Below are 13551 nucleotides of genomic sequence, written 5' to 3' on the forward strand. Positions count from 1 at the left end.
TTAAAATTCAGTGTCTATATTTTTTAAAAATAATTCCATATGAAAATAAATCTTAAATGCCTGTAAATCATCAGTTTGGTTCCACTAATGAACTGAAAACTTCTGGTTTATTGTTAAGAATATTTTTATCTATTTCTGCTGTAGTCTAATGTACACTCTGCATAGAAAGATATCTCAAAGTCTATAAATGGTGTGCTGTTTCAATCTCTGAGGGACTTCAGTTTCAAAAAGTAAATGATAAACGTTGCCCCTGAACAGTCCTTTAATAAAAGACATATGTTGAAAAAATTAAATGCCATGGAATAGCATTTCCGTTTTAAACTGCTTGAATGGAAAGTTGGCCATGATATCATCAATTAGTACAAGTTCAGGGTGTTTTTTGTTTTTTTTCTGTGTCTAAAGAAAATCATAGACTTCATATCAGTTGGCAAAATCTGCCACTTATACAGAATAAATACCATTTATTGGACCTCTCTGAGCAGTAGTTCTCCATAAGATTGACAGTGTGGGGAAGTTAAAATTATTGGAATTTATTTTTGTTCTGGACCATCTAATCCCACCAGATTTAGTTAACTGTTCCACTGCTTTCTTTGCATTTTGGACAGTTCAGTCAAATACATACCAATCTTTTATGTATTAAGACTCAACGGCATTAAGTAATGCATTTTACAAAGACATTACTAGAACAGACACCAGCATAGGCAACTTCCCAGATGTTTACTATTTCAGATAAAACAAAGCAGCCTTTTGATCTCAGCAGGAGTCTTTGTTCGTTTCTATTGGAAACAGTTTTAAAACATGAAGTCTGGAACAGGTATTATTATGAACTGCTCTTTCAAGATGGAATGGTTCAGTTTGCGGTTCTCGAATAACCTGCCAGAGAAGTGTCTTTCTCTCCAACAGACAGGATAATGAGGCACTAATTATTATTAAGGCTAAGTTTTCAAATGCTGTTAGATTGCCTGGACTTTTTTTTAATCTTCTTTTGGTTGAAGTATTTTATTCACTTGGAAAGTGAAATGGTAACATATGTAACTATAAGCCAGATGGTAAAATTTAATAGTTGAGTAATTTATCAAGGAGTTAAATTGCTAACATTTTAAATAGTATATGACAACTGAATTTCTCTCCATCTTGAATCAAACATTTTGTTTTAAAATCCATTTTCAAGTAAAATTTGAAAACGCCAGTAAAAGCCTCCAAATGACATCATACATTTTTAATTTATCACCTACTGAGATATGTCAAGCCTGTATAGTATGAAAACCATGCTTCACAAGTCTTAAATTGTTAGTGGTTAGCAAAACTAGATGATCAGTAGGATATGGCTTAAATACAATAGACCATACACATTAAATTAATTTGACATTCAGATTGTAAAATAATTATTTTATGTTTAAGAAAAGCTGACCATAATTTTTAAAGAGAAGACCAGAAGAACAGAATAGGTTAATGTTAACAATGAGTTATAATCATAGACTTATTTGGTTTAACACAAAAGGAGTTTTGCATATGAAAATTTCCAAAACACTACCAAGATTTAGTATTTATTGGAATGGAGATTTAGATATTTGGGGCCTTCTTTATACAGTACCATCTAAAAGAATTTAGCTTTTCAAATTGATTTTTTGGAAGAAGTCTAGATACAATTATTTTTTTTAGTTCTGTGTGTAAAAAAAAAAGTTCCCTAGCTACAGACTTTACACATTTGAAAAATTACATATATAGTTGTGAGAGGAATTATATAATTTATAGTTCTTCATGGTAGTGTTTAGCTTCAGCTATTTTTAAACTGTTTGAAATAAAAAATAATTTAAAAAGTTTAAATTTGCTCAAGAAAAATAAGGAAATTGTCTAATGTTTAATGTTAAAATCTTCATGAGATGTATCCTTGATATGGGTATTTTTTCTCAATTATATTAATCCACAAAATGACAAGTAGCTTTCTCTACTGACTAGAAAGGAAAAAAAATCTACCTGTATATTTTTATTATTGTGCTATAAAAGTACCTTTAAATATTATCAATCCAAATTTTAAAAAGAATTTAATTTTAAGAAAAAAATGTGTTTTAGTGTCATTTTAATCTGCTTGACCAAAAATACAGAAAAATTGTATCTACATGTCTACTGTGATTAAAATGAAAACCCCAGATACAGAAATTATAACTCTGTATTGCGGCATCATTAACATATTCTTATACTCAATATTGGGTCCATATTTGAAATTCATCTGGAGCCAGGCCTTGCATAAAACCTCAGCAACTGAGTTGTGTTCAAGATCCCCCAATCAAATAATGTAGGAGACATAGAAAGAAAAACCCCAGGATTAATATCATAAATATAAAATGCCTGTATATTTACTTTTATATAATTTGGGCTTCGCAATTTCAAAGTATGCAAAATTTTTTTTGTGTATTTTACTGTTAGACTTTTGCTTAGAAAATGTTTAAGCTTCACCTAATCACAAACCATATACATTGCACCATTGTCTCTTTTACACCGAGTCTCCCATTGAATCCAACTCATCTGAAGAGAGGGGCCGGTAGAGGTCCTGTAAGAGGAAGGGCAGTATAAATTGTTTACTCGACCCTCATAGGTGCTCTATGGCTCCCAGGAGTGGAGCAACACTGAATGAGCACAAGTAGTGTCTAATGTCATTAGACCTATTAGTGACCAAATTCATATAAGAGGAAAAATAATTGAGAAACCATCTAAATAGACAAAATAGTCCTTATTTTGCCTTATTGATTTGATCTCCTCAAGAACTTTTACCTCCTTTGTGTCCAGTTAAGTTTTACAGCCCCTGAGGTCTGTCAATGCCATCCCTGCTTGTATGTATCTAGACAATCCTTGAACACCTCCTTCCCATTTGGGGTAGAAGAGGAATATGCTTACTTCACAAAATAATTTATTAGAAGCCCCAGCTGCCATTCAGCAAATTCAAGTCCCAGAGCAGTAACCTAAGTGTTGTATTTGCACATCACATAAACCTAATAAACAGTGCCTTTTCAAATTTTATGTTTGAAAGAAAGAAAGAATTCAAACTTGACTCACACCCCTTTCTAATATTCTTCCCCAGTTCCGCAACCACTCACCTAGCACCTCTCTTTTTCTCCCCTTCACTCTTATTGCCAAGAGATCTCTCTCTATTAGTAGCCAGGCAACCAGCTCAGATCTGCAGTGTCTAAGAATCCTGGCTTCTTTCCTATTTTGTACCACCCACTCCGCACATCATCTGAATGATCAGATAACCTACAAAAAGTCAGCAATGTGGGAGGATAGTGGGTAGCTTCATTCAACCCACATAACACATTTCTTTCTGATTAAAAAATGGGACCCAAGAAAGTTCATGGATGGAAAAGATCCTCCAAGATGTTCATCTGTGACCAGTCAAATGCTTCTAGACAGCAATTTAAATAACTATTTTGTAAAAACAGAGAGGTTGCTTGGTACCTTACTAACAGTACTTTTATAAAGAAAAATATCTGGCATGCAGACTCTTGTTGTATATAACTATTCTAAAACCAAGAGAGATAACATAAAAATATGATTTTAAGGGAAGTTAAAAAACTGATTGGATTATCATAATTAATATGAATGAAAATATGATTTTCTTGTTTGTGAAGAAATTAGTCAAACATCTCACTATTTCTTTAAAACACAAAAATTTATGTTCAGGTAGGAAGTGTGAGTGTGTGTCTATGTGTGTGTTTAGGGGGACAGCCAAGTTTTCCTGGCCACGTTGCTAGGTAACAGAGAGGGAAAATAGAAGTAGCTACTGCTTTCCAGTTTGCAATAAAAAAGTTAATTTATTCATTGAAATATCTTCTTTTAGCACTTGCCATCTTTCACTTATTTCAGTATTTCCTGCATATGAGTACAGCCAAACATTTGAGAAGAACATTAACCAAATTTGAAACAGGATCAGTTTTTAGTGATATTAGAGGCCCATTTTAATCTGGAGAGGTTATTTGATGTAGTTGACTCCACACCCAGATGAAAGCTTCTCTTGCTAGAGCAGCTGGAAATGTGCCCATCCACTGACACGGTACATGAATGGAGAATGTTCATTTATGGCCTGAATTCAAAAGCCTGGAAACTGAGCCATTTCTGATTCATCCAGTTCTCCACACATAACATGTGTGTAATAAATGTTTTCAGATGATGATAAACCCTGTATCTTTCTAAAACAAGTGGTATTGTTTTCCCCTCTCAGGTATGATGCTTGCATTGTTAATTTAAATGACAATATGAAGAATGTATAAGACAACCAACCCTTACAATCAGTTCCCACATGACAATGTTAATTATATAAACTGTTGGCCACACAGCTGCTAGCAACTACATGGAAATTTTCTGCCTCAGTTGGACAAAATAATGGTGAAATAGAAAATATAGAGAGCAGAAGGAAAATCCAGCCTCATTCTTCAAACAAAGGATTAAGCAAGGAGCTTTATATCCCCAATAAGCATCCAGGAGAGAAAATCAGAGATGACAGGGTTTCTTAACCATTCTAATTTAATCTCAATCACTAAGCATGAACAAAATCCTAAATCTGAGTTTAATAAATTCAAAGGATAAAGATGAATTTCTATACCAGGTATACTCTTCAAAGTATATACTTCAAAAGGGAGAATGTTCTATGAAAGAGGGCCCTTTCTGTGCTATATCCAGTGGTTGTTCCTACAAATGGGGACCTAGCTAGGTAATATTTACACACACACACACACACAATCACCCTACTACTCCCTCCACTCAAACATAGAAATTTAGCAGATTAAATTAATTTGGCCAATTCTTTTTAGTAGTTTACAAATAACTACCGTACTTTAAAATGCCAAATTAGACTGTGGCCAAGAAGAAAACCATACTGAAAACACTTGAACAGAACTGAAATAAAATTATTGGGTTTTCTATCTGGAAAGAGCCTCTTTATTTTCTTTCATTTTTCCAAAACCCAGAAAGGATAGCAGACTAATCTAAGATAACACAGCTACTTAGTGAAGGAGCTGGTGCCAAACTCCGGGCCTCATCAAATAATCCAAATAAGCCAAACCCGATGCCAAGGGCATCAGTGGAGAATGACAATACAACCTGAAAATGGTGAGACAGGCTCCAAAGGGACTAGGGACTGATTCCACAGCCCCCACTTTAGATAGTGCTGTGTGAACACAACCTGGGAGGAAGCTTGAACAGAGGAGCTTCCATGTTGGTTACAGTTTAAACTTATGGAACTTGGAAGTCTCATTGTAAAACACTTAATAAAAGAAGCCAAATTCAAGAGTCTAGTATTTGATGTCCAAAGACTCCAAGAAGCCTTTGCTTATTAAAATATTCAGTGAGCACCATCATAAAACCTCCTAAGCGCCTGTATTTCTTCCCACCTTGCTTGTGAAATCAAACAATGAAAGGCCTTCCATTTCCTCCACTGTATCTTCCCCCTCCTCCCCTTCTCACTCCTTTTAGTCTTGCCTTAGTTTTTCTGGAAAGGATAAACATTACAGGTTGTAAAGGGATAAAAACAGTAGTTCTTCAATTCCCCTTCCTTAGCGTGGAGAAGCAAACACTGTTTTCAGTAACTTTTTAATTTTGATCTCCAAACTTGGTCATCTTCTCCATCATTACACAGGAAGCTAAAAATTAAAGTCAGGTAGTGATGAAAAACAAGGTGCTCCATGTGAGTTTCATTCAGAAAAGCATGTCTCATATGGACCCATGTCCTTTTCCATTGACCCTAATCCACTCTGGAACACCATTCTATGCTATAAAGCAACTCCTGACAACGGGCCACCCCTCCAACAATGGCACTTTTCCTTCTCCATCCAATGGAAGGCTGATGATCCATGATGATGTCTAATAAAGCTTGTTAAACTCAGGAAGCTTACAAGTTAGTGCAGGTAAGGTCTTTGTCATTCAGGACAAAAAAGTAAGGAATTAAAAAGTGAAGCAGCAACTGTTTATTCTTCTCAGAGATAAGGTTTAAACAGGTTCATAGAGAAAGTAAAAGCCCTGAGTTCTACCTAAGAGAAACTATAGCCATAACAACTAACCCGCCATTGCTCGCCTCCTGTTCTACCTCTGCCTGGTTATTACTTAGAGACAAGAGAGCTATTATGAGAGAGCTATTTGCTGGCACCTGTGCTATTCTGCACCAAGGTGCATACAGATTTGAAGCAAAGAGCTTGCTTATTTCCTTACCCTCTGCTTCCGCAGGCTTCCTGGGCTGGTGGGTGATGGACTTGGTGACTTGCCAGACCGTGGAGTGGAGAGCTGACTACCAGGGGTCCCATTAACTAGAAGTACAAAGAATCAAAGATGGGAAAATGGCATGTTAAAAAAGTTTCATGACAAAATAAACTTCTCTGAGAAATAATTACAGAGGAACATTTGCAAAAATTCCAGATACCTTTTTATCTGTGGTCCTGAGAAAAAGCTTCAGCAGTAGGTTACATAAAATTTTTTAAATGTTTTTTCACACCTTTCCTGATGAATTTATTAATGATGTCTTTGACTGTGCAGATAGAGATTTGGGGAATGTGATTAAAGCCCTGGGGCATTTTCAATGGGATTCATCCTTAATTCGTTAGCTTCCAGTAGGAGTAAATATTAGCACAGCTCTCAGGTGATATTCACAGTACTTGTTAAACTAAATCACTATATTTTTATAGTTAACAGTTCACTTCTAGAAGTTCCTGCATCCATTTCTGCCCTGCACATCTCCCTCATCTAAACACTTGAAGGACCTGCTTTTAAACAAGATAAAGTAATTGGCACAGACACTTGAGAACTCCTCACTGATTGTCCTTACCACTGTTGAAAAATAAAAGCTGATTTCTAATAGATTTAAGTCACTGGAATTTTACCTGATTATTAAGACTTCCATGCAACATTATCACTAAACAGAACCAAAGCCACAGAGCTCAAGTTAACAATTATTTTTCTCTAAGTAACATTACAAAACACTTAAAAATATTACTTTACAAAGATATATAAGGACAACATTTTTACATGTTTCACATCCACAGGCAGGGAAGTAGAAGTAGCAATGAGACACACACATTCTTAAGAATGCATAACAAACATTTTCTAAAAGGAAGAGCAATGATGCATTTAACTTACCTTCTATGAGTTCTAACATGGACACAGTCTTACTGTTTGACCTGACAATAGTAAGAGGCAAAGTCCCTTCTCAGCACTAAGCCAAGCACCCACAGAAATGTGAGGCAGTTGGATTAGTTAAGGATGGCTAAGGCTGCTGCTCCCAGAGCAGATGGAATGAGATGCAGGATTCATCAGCAGATGCCTTTTCTGCATAAGGCTGACGTCTTCCAAGCAGCAGTGGGAGGTGCAGGTTCTGTCTCAGGCTGTATCAAAGGTGTAAATTAAGCCTCATGCCAACTCGGAGCCACTGCAACACCCTCCCAGGCACCACTAACTCCCTGAAGGCCGGAAGCTGGAGCCCTTTTTCAGTACTTTGCACTGAATCATAATAAAGTGCCTCCAGGGAAGCAAGAGACCCAGTGACTCATCTGAAAATCAAAATGACAGCAATTCTTCTAAAGCCTGTTGACTACCCAGTACTAAGTATATCCTTAAAAATTTAGTGGTATGATGTTTATTGATTTCTCATACACAATGTTTGCACAAAATCTTTGGGTCCATGAAAGTGGGAGGTTGTTTGTCTTCTCCAAAGACCTTTAAAAAATGTCATATAGCCTACATTGCACTAATTTGTTTTGCCTTTGAAATGCATTTGGTGATTTAAAAAATACAACTTCTTTTTCAGTTTTTTTGGCAGCTTAAAGTAGAGAGCACTGAGCATGCTTTAATTTGCTTGCTTTTTACAGTCCATCCTTACTGAGCTTGATGCTCAGGCCTCTTTGCACTGGACTTCCCAGCCAGTGGCCTCTATGGGAAGGGCTCCTAAACAGGCAAGAACTAAAGAGCTGTGGGCAACTAATAAACCAGTAAGCAAAATATCCCTAGGAGTTGATGGAAAAACATGTTTTATGAACGTAATATTTTCTTTGCCCGCTTCTCCACTTTATGCCTTTTTGTTGTACCAAAAGGCTAGACAGATTGGGGGAAAAAATGAGCAAATGGGGAAGCAAACATAGTATTGACATATTAAAATTTTGAGACGCTAATCTTATCAAGTCAATTAGGGAAGGGGGAGTGGATTCTTAGGAAATCAGCCTTAGGAATACATTGTTTAAAAAAGAAAAAGAAAACAATAAAAAACTTTCACTTCAGTTTATTGATGAACTTATTTTCAATGGAACATTTAATTTATATACATATATATAATTTAAATGTTATATATCCTATCTAATAAAAGAGAAACATGGTAATTAGCCATACATACACTACCCTTCCCATTGGCTAATCAGCAAGATATGCAAATTAACTGCCAGCCAAGATGGCGGCCGGCAGCCAGGCAACTTGAAGCTAACATGAGGCTTGCTTGCTTCAGTGACGGAGGACTCCAACGTTCCCCGCCTGCCTTGCCGGCCTCTGAGCTTGCAGTTTGAAACATTGTTACAAATATAGAAGCTAAACAAAACCCCAGAAATGTGCTTTCAGCCAGCCAGGATCTCAGAGCTGGAGTTGACACAGTGTTTCAATTATAGAATCCAAACAAACCAGATACCTGCTTTCAGCAGCCTCAGAGCTAAAGCTGGCCCAGAATAAAAAAGAAAAAAGAAAAAAAGGAGTGGTTGGGAGCTTCAGTCACCCCCAGCCTGAAAACAGCCCTCAGCCCCTCACCCAGACTGGCCAGGCACCCCAGTAGGGACCCCCACCCTGAAGGGTGTGTGACCAGCTGCAAACAGCCATCATCCCCTCACCCAGGCTGGCCAGGCAGCCTAGTGGGGACCCCCACCCTGATCCAGGACACCCTTCAGGGCAAACCAGCCAGCCCTACCCATGCACCAGGCCTCTATTCTATATAGTAAAAGGGTAATATGCCTCCCAGCACCGGGATCAGCGGAGCCGAGAGGCCTCCCATCACTGGGATCAGCGTGACAGGGGGCAGCGCCCAAACCCCCTGATCACCCTGCGGCTCTGTGTGTGAGAGGGGGCGGGGCCACAACCTCCCTATCTGCCCTGCTCTGTTCGTGCGTGACAAGGGAAGGCACCCCCAACCCCCTGATCAGCCCTGCTCTGTGCCTGATAGGGGGGAGCTCCACAACTCCTTGATCGCCCTGCAGCTCTGTGTGTGACAGGGTGCGGCGCAGCAACCCCCCCACCCAAGGGCCCTGCTCTGTGTGTGACAGGGTAGAGCCATAATATCCCCATCGGTCCTGCCCTGAGTGTGACAGTGGCGGCACACCAACCCACTGATTGGCCCTGCTCTGTGGGTGATAGAGGGTGGCGCCCCCCCCCACCCCCCCACGGGCCTTGCTCTGTGTGTGACAGGGGGCGGTGCCCCAACTCCCCTATCAGCCCTACTATGTGAGTGGCAGGGGGGAGCTCCCCAACCCCCAGATCAACCCTGCTCTGTGCGTGACAGGGTACAGAGCCCCAACCCCCCTGATGGGCCCTGGTCTGTGCGTGACAGGGGGCAGCTCCCCAACCCCCTCATTGGCCCTGCTCTGTGCATGACAGGGGGTGACGTCACAACATCCCCATCGACCCTGCCTTGAGTGTGACAGAGGGTGGTGCCCCAAACCCCCAATCGGCCCTACCCTGAGCGTGACTGAGGGTGGCATCGCAACCTCCTGATCCGCCCTGCTCTGTGCATAACAGGGGGCAGTGCCCTAACCCCCCAATCGGCCCTGCTCTGAGCCCGACCAGGGGCTGCACCTAGGGATTGGGCCTGCCCTCTGCCACCCGGGAGCAGGCCTAAGCTAGCACGTCGTTATCTCCCGAGGTGTCCCAGACTGCGAGAGGGCACAGGCCGGGCCGAGGGACCGCTCCCTCCCCCCCGAGTGCACTGGGCCTCTAGTGTATATATATATATATATATATAGTGTATATATATACATACATGCATGTGTATATAAACACGCATACATACAGATACACAAATATATATGCATATATGTGATCTCATTTCACTCTCACAATAACTTTGTGAGACAGGTAGTATCATTTTACAGATGATGAAACTGAGGTATAAAGTGATAAGTGGAGTGTTCAGATGAATGGCAGTGAGAGAGGCCCTGGCCTCTCCTCCTGAAATTTCAACAAGTTCATCAACTATAATTCAGCAAAAATTCATTGCTCAACACAGAGGCATGCCTGAAAGGCTCTGGCACTGAAACATCTACAGATGGGCAACCATGAACAAACGGAGAGACAAAGAGAGAGGAAAGCACAGATGGTCAACAGACACAGCCCTGCAGCTGGAAGCTTGAGGCTTGGACTGGAAAAGGGAGGAAGCCAGTAGTAGAAGGTACTTTTTCAGCTGGGAGGACAGAAAGCTGCAGGGAGTAGTCCAGCAGGGTGAGCAGTGAGCTGAGCAAACAGTGACTGAGCCAGCAGAGGCCTGATAGAGCACAGGGTTCTGCCCTGCAGCTCTCTACTGTCAGTTGGGGCACTGGTGTTTCAGACAAAAAAATATGACCACAGAGCCCTGCAATCAGTTGGACTCCCAAAACTCGACTCCCCTTGGCCTTGGAGTTGGGTTGAGGAGCATATTACCTGTAACCAAGAGCTATTGCAGTAAAACCGGTTTCCCTCTGTGACTGATCCCCAAGTTGGGTGCTTGGGCAGACTCCACAGAATTCAGGGGTCACCATTACAATGAGGGCAAAACAAACTGCACCCCCAAGAATCAAGGCTGTACTTATGGGAGCACTGAAGGTAAAGACTGGGAGATCACAGAGGTAAAATATACTATAATTCAGTGCCATCTACCATAAAATAGTAGAAAGACCTTTTCAGAGGAAGCTGCTTTGAGTCACTAATATACAAATATAAATGCCTAGGCAAAGGAGAATAGCAAATACCATGAATAACCACAGTAGTGAGAATGATCCAAAAGAAAATGAAAAATCCCCAGAAAATAGGCAGGAATGCATGGAAATATATGATATAAATGACAGAGTTTTCAAGATTGCAGTTCTGAAAATACTCAATGGGATGTGAGAAAACATACACAAGCAACTCAATGCACTCAGAAAACAAATCAATGAACAAAATAAGTATTTTACCAAAGAGACTGAAACTTTTAAAAAGAACCAATATGAAAATCTGGAAATGAAGCATGCAATTAAGGAGATTAACAGTAAACTATTGAGCATAGAAAACAGAGCGAACCAGATTGAGGAAAGAATTAGTGATATCAATGATAGGAATCCAGAAATGATGCAGAGGGAAGAGAGAGACCTCAGCATAGATAAAATGAATGCGCCCTATGAGAACTATCTGACTCCATCAGAAAAAGCTATATTAGAATAATAGTTATTCCAGAAGAGCAAGAGAGGGAATAAGGAAAAGAGCCCATTCAAACAAATAGTGAAGGAGAATGTCCCAAACCTATAGGAAGAACTAGATCCATGAATTCAAGAAGGAAACAGAACACCTAGTCACCTCAATCCAAAGAGGCCCTGTCCAAGGCACTTGGTATTAAAAATGTCAAAAATTAATGACAGAGAAAAAATTCTCAAAGCAGCCAGGGAAAAGAAGAATGTGACCTACAAAGGAAAACCCATCAGAATTTCAACTGACCTCTCAGCAGAAACTCTACAAGCCAAAAGAGAGTGGAACCAAATATTCAAACATCTGAAAGAAAGACATTACCAGCATGAATAATATATCCAGTAAAATTATCCTTTAAAGATGGAGGAGAATAAAGATATCCCCAGACATACAGAAGCTGAGGAATTTTATCACCAAAAAAATTTCCATTGCAGGAAATGCTCACAGGTGTCATTCTACCTAAAACAAAGATAATAGCCCTAACCAGTTTGTCTCAGTGGATAAGTGGATAGAGCATTGGCCTGAGGACTGAAAGGTCCCAGGTTCAATTCTGGTCAGGGGCATGTACCTTGGTTGCAGGCACATCCCCAGTAAGGGGTGTGCAGGAGGCAGCTGATCAATGTTTCTTTCTCATCGATGTTTCTAACTCTCTATCCTTCTCCCTTCCTTTCGGTAAAAAGTCAATAAAATATACTTTAAAAAATAAAAAAATAAAACAAAGATAATAAAGTCACAGCACTACACAAGTAAGATCAACAAAAACTTACAGCATAAACAGGGATAATTTGTAACAACAAAAACCTAAAAGTGGAGAGTGGAAAGGTCTGAACTGGCAAAGGAGGATGAAGATAAGAAACACTCTAAAGAAAAAAAAAAACTATGGTATATGTGCAAGTTTATTTTATATAAACCTAATGGTAACCACAATAAGCCCCAAACATGGACACATAGCTTTAAAAAAGAGGAAAGAAGTATGGAATACCACCAGACAAAAACAACAGACAGAAACACAAAGGAAAAGAACCAATGGAGGCACAGATCTACAAGGAAAAAATAAATAAATAAAATGGCTATAAGAAATCCTCATGCATCAATAATTACCCTTAATTTAAATGGCCTGAATTCACCAATAAAGAGGCACAGCATACCAGAGTGGAAAAGAAAAACCCCCACCTATATGATACATCTAAGCTGCAAAGACAAAAGTAGATTCAAAATAAAAAGGTGGCAAATTATTCTCTAAGCAAATAACATCCACAGAAAAACAGGTGTAGCCATATTTATACCTGACAGAATAGATTTCAAGACAATGAAGATAACAAGAAAAAAAGATGGACACTTTATAATGATAAAGGGGACACTATATTAAGAAAACATAACACTACTTTTATATTTCTTTTTTTCTTTATTGATTAAGGTATTACATATGTGTCCTTATCCTCCCATTCCCCCCCCCCCCACTCATGCCCCACCCCCCTGGTGACTGTGTCCATTGGTTAGGCTTATATGCATGCATACAAGTCCTTTGGTTGATCTCTCTCCCTTACCCCCAGCCTCCCCTACCTTCCCTCTGAGGTTTGACGGTCTGATCAATGCATCTCTGTCTCTGGATCTGTTTTTGTTCATCAGTTTATGTTGTTCATTATATTTCATAAATGAATGATATCATGTGATATTCATCTTTCTCTGACTGACTTATTTTGCTTAGCATAATGCTCTCCAGTTCCATCCATGTTGTTGCAAATTGTAAGAGTTCTTACATTTTTACAGCAGCATAGTATTCCATTGTGTAGATGTACCATTTATTTATTTATTTATTTATTTATTTTTAATAAATAGCTTAAAATTCAACGTTTTATTTATTTTTGTATTAAATTATTTATTGTTTAAAATATTACAGTATTATATGTCTCCATTTCCCCCCATTGACCTCTCCCCGGCCACCTCCACCCCCAGCACATACCCAAAACCCCTAGTGTCTGTGTCCATTGGTTATGCTTATATGCATGCGTGATCTATTAACTTCCCCCCATCCCCTGCCTTCTGAAGTTTGACAGTTTGTTCAATGCTTCTAGGACTCTGGATCTTTTTTTGTTCATCAGTTTATGTTGTTCATTATATTCTACA

The 13551-nt window shown here is 39.2% G+C and overlaps 1 protein-coding gene across 4 annotated transcripts in view; it reads right to left on the bottom strand.

Annotated features, from left to right (window-relative positions):
- DCLK1 (doublecortin like kinase 1) overlaps positions 1-13551 on the bottom strand; it is a 553061-nt gene that overhangs the window by 106159 nt on the left and 433351 nt on the right. For all 4 annotated transcript variants that reach the window (XM_036299715.1, XM_036299714.1, XM_036299717.1 and 1 more), the window contains exon 6: positions 6199-6293. In XM_036299715.1, coding sequence (XP_036155608.1) covers positions 6199-6293 — 95 coding nt within the window. The remainder of the gene's footprint in view (positions 1-6198; positions 6294-13551) is intronic.

This window comes from Myotis myotis, unplaced genomic scaffold (genome assembly GCF_014108235.1).
Source record: "Myotis myotis isolate mMyoMyo1 unplaced genomic scaffold, mMyoMyo1.p scaffold_m19_p_3, whole genome shotgun sequence".
NCBI lineage: Eukaryota > Metazoa > Chordata > Mammalia > Chiroptera > Vespertilionidae > Myotis > Myotis myotis.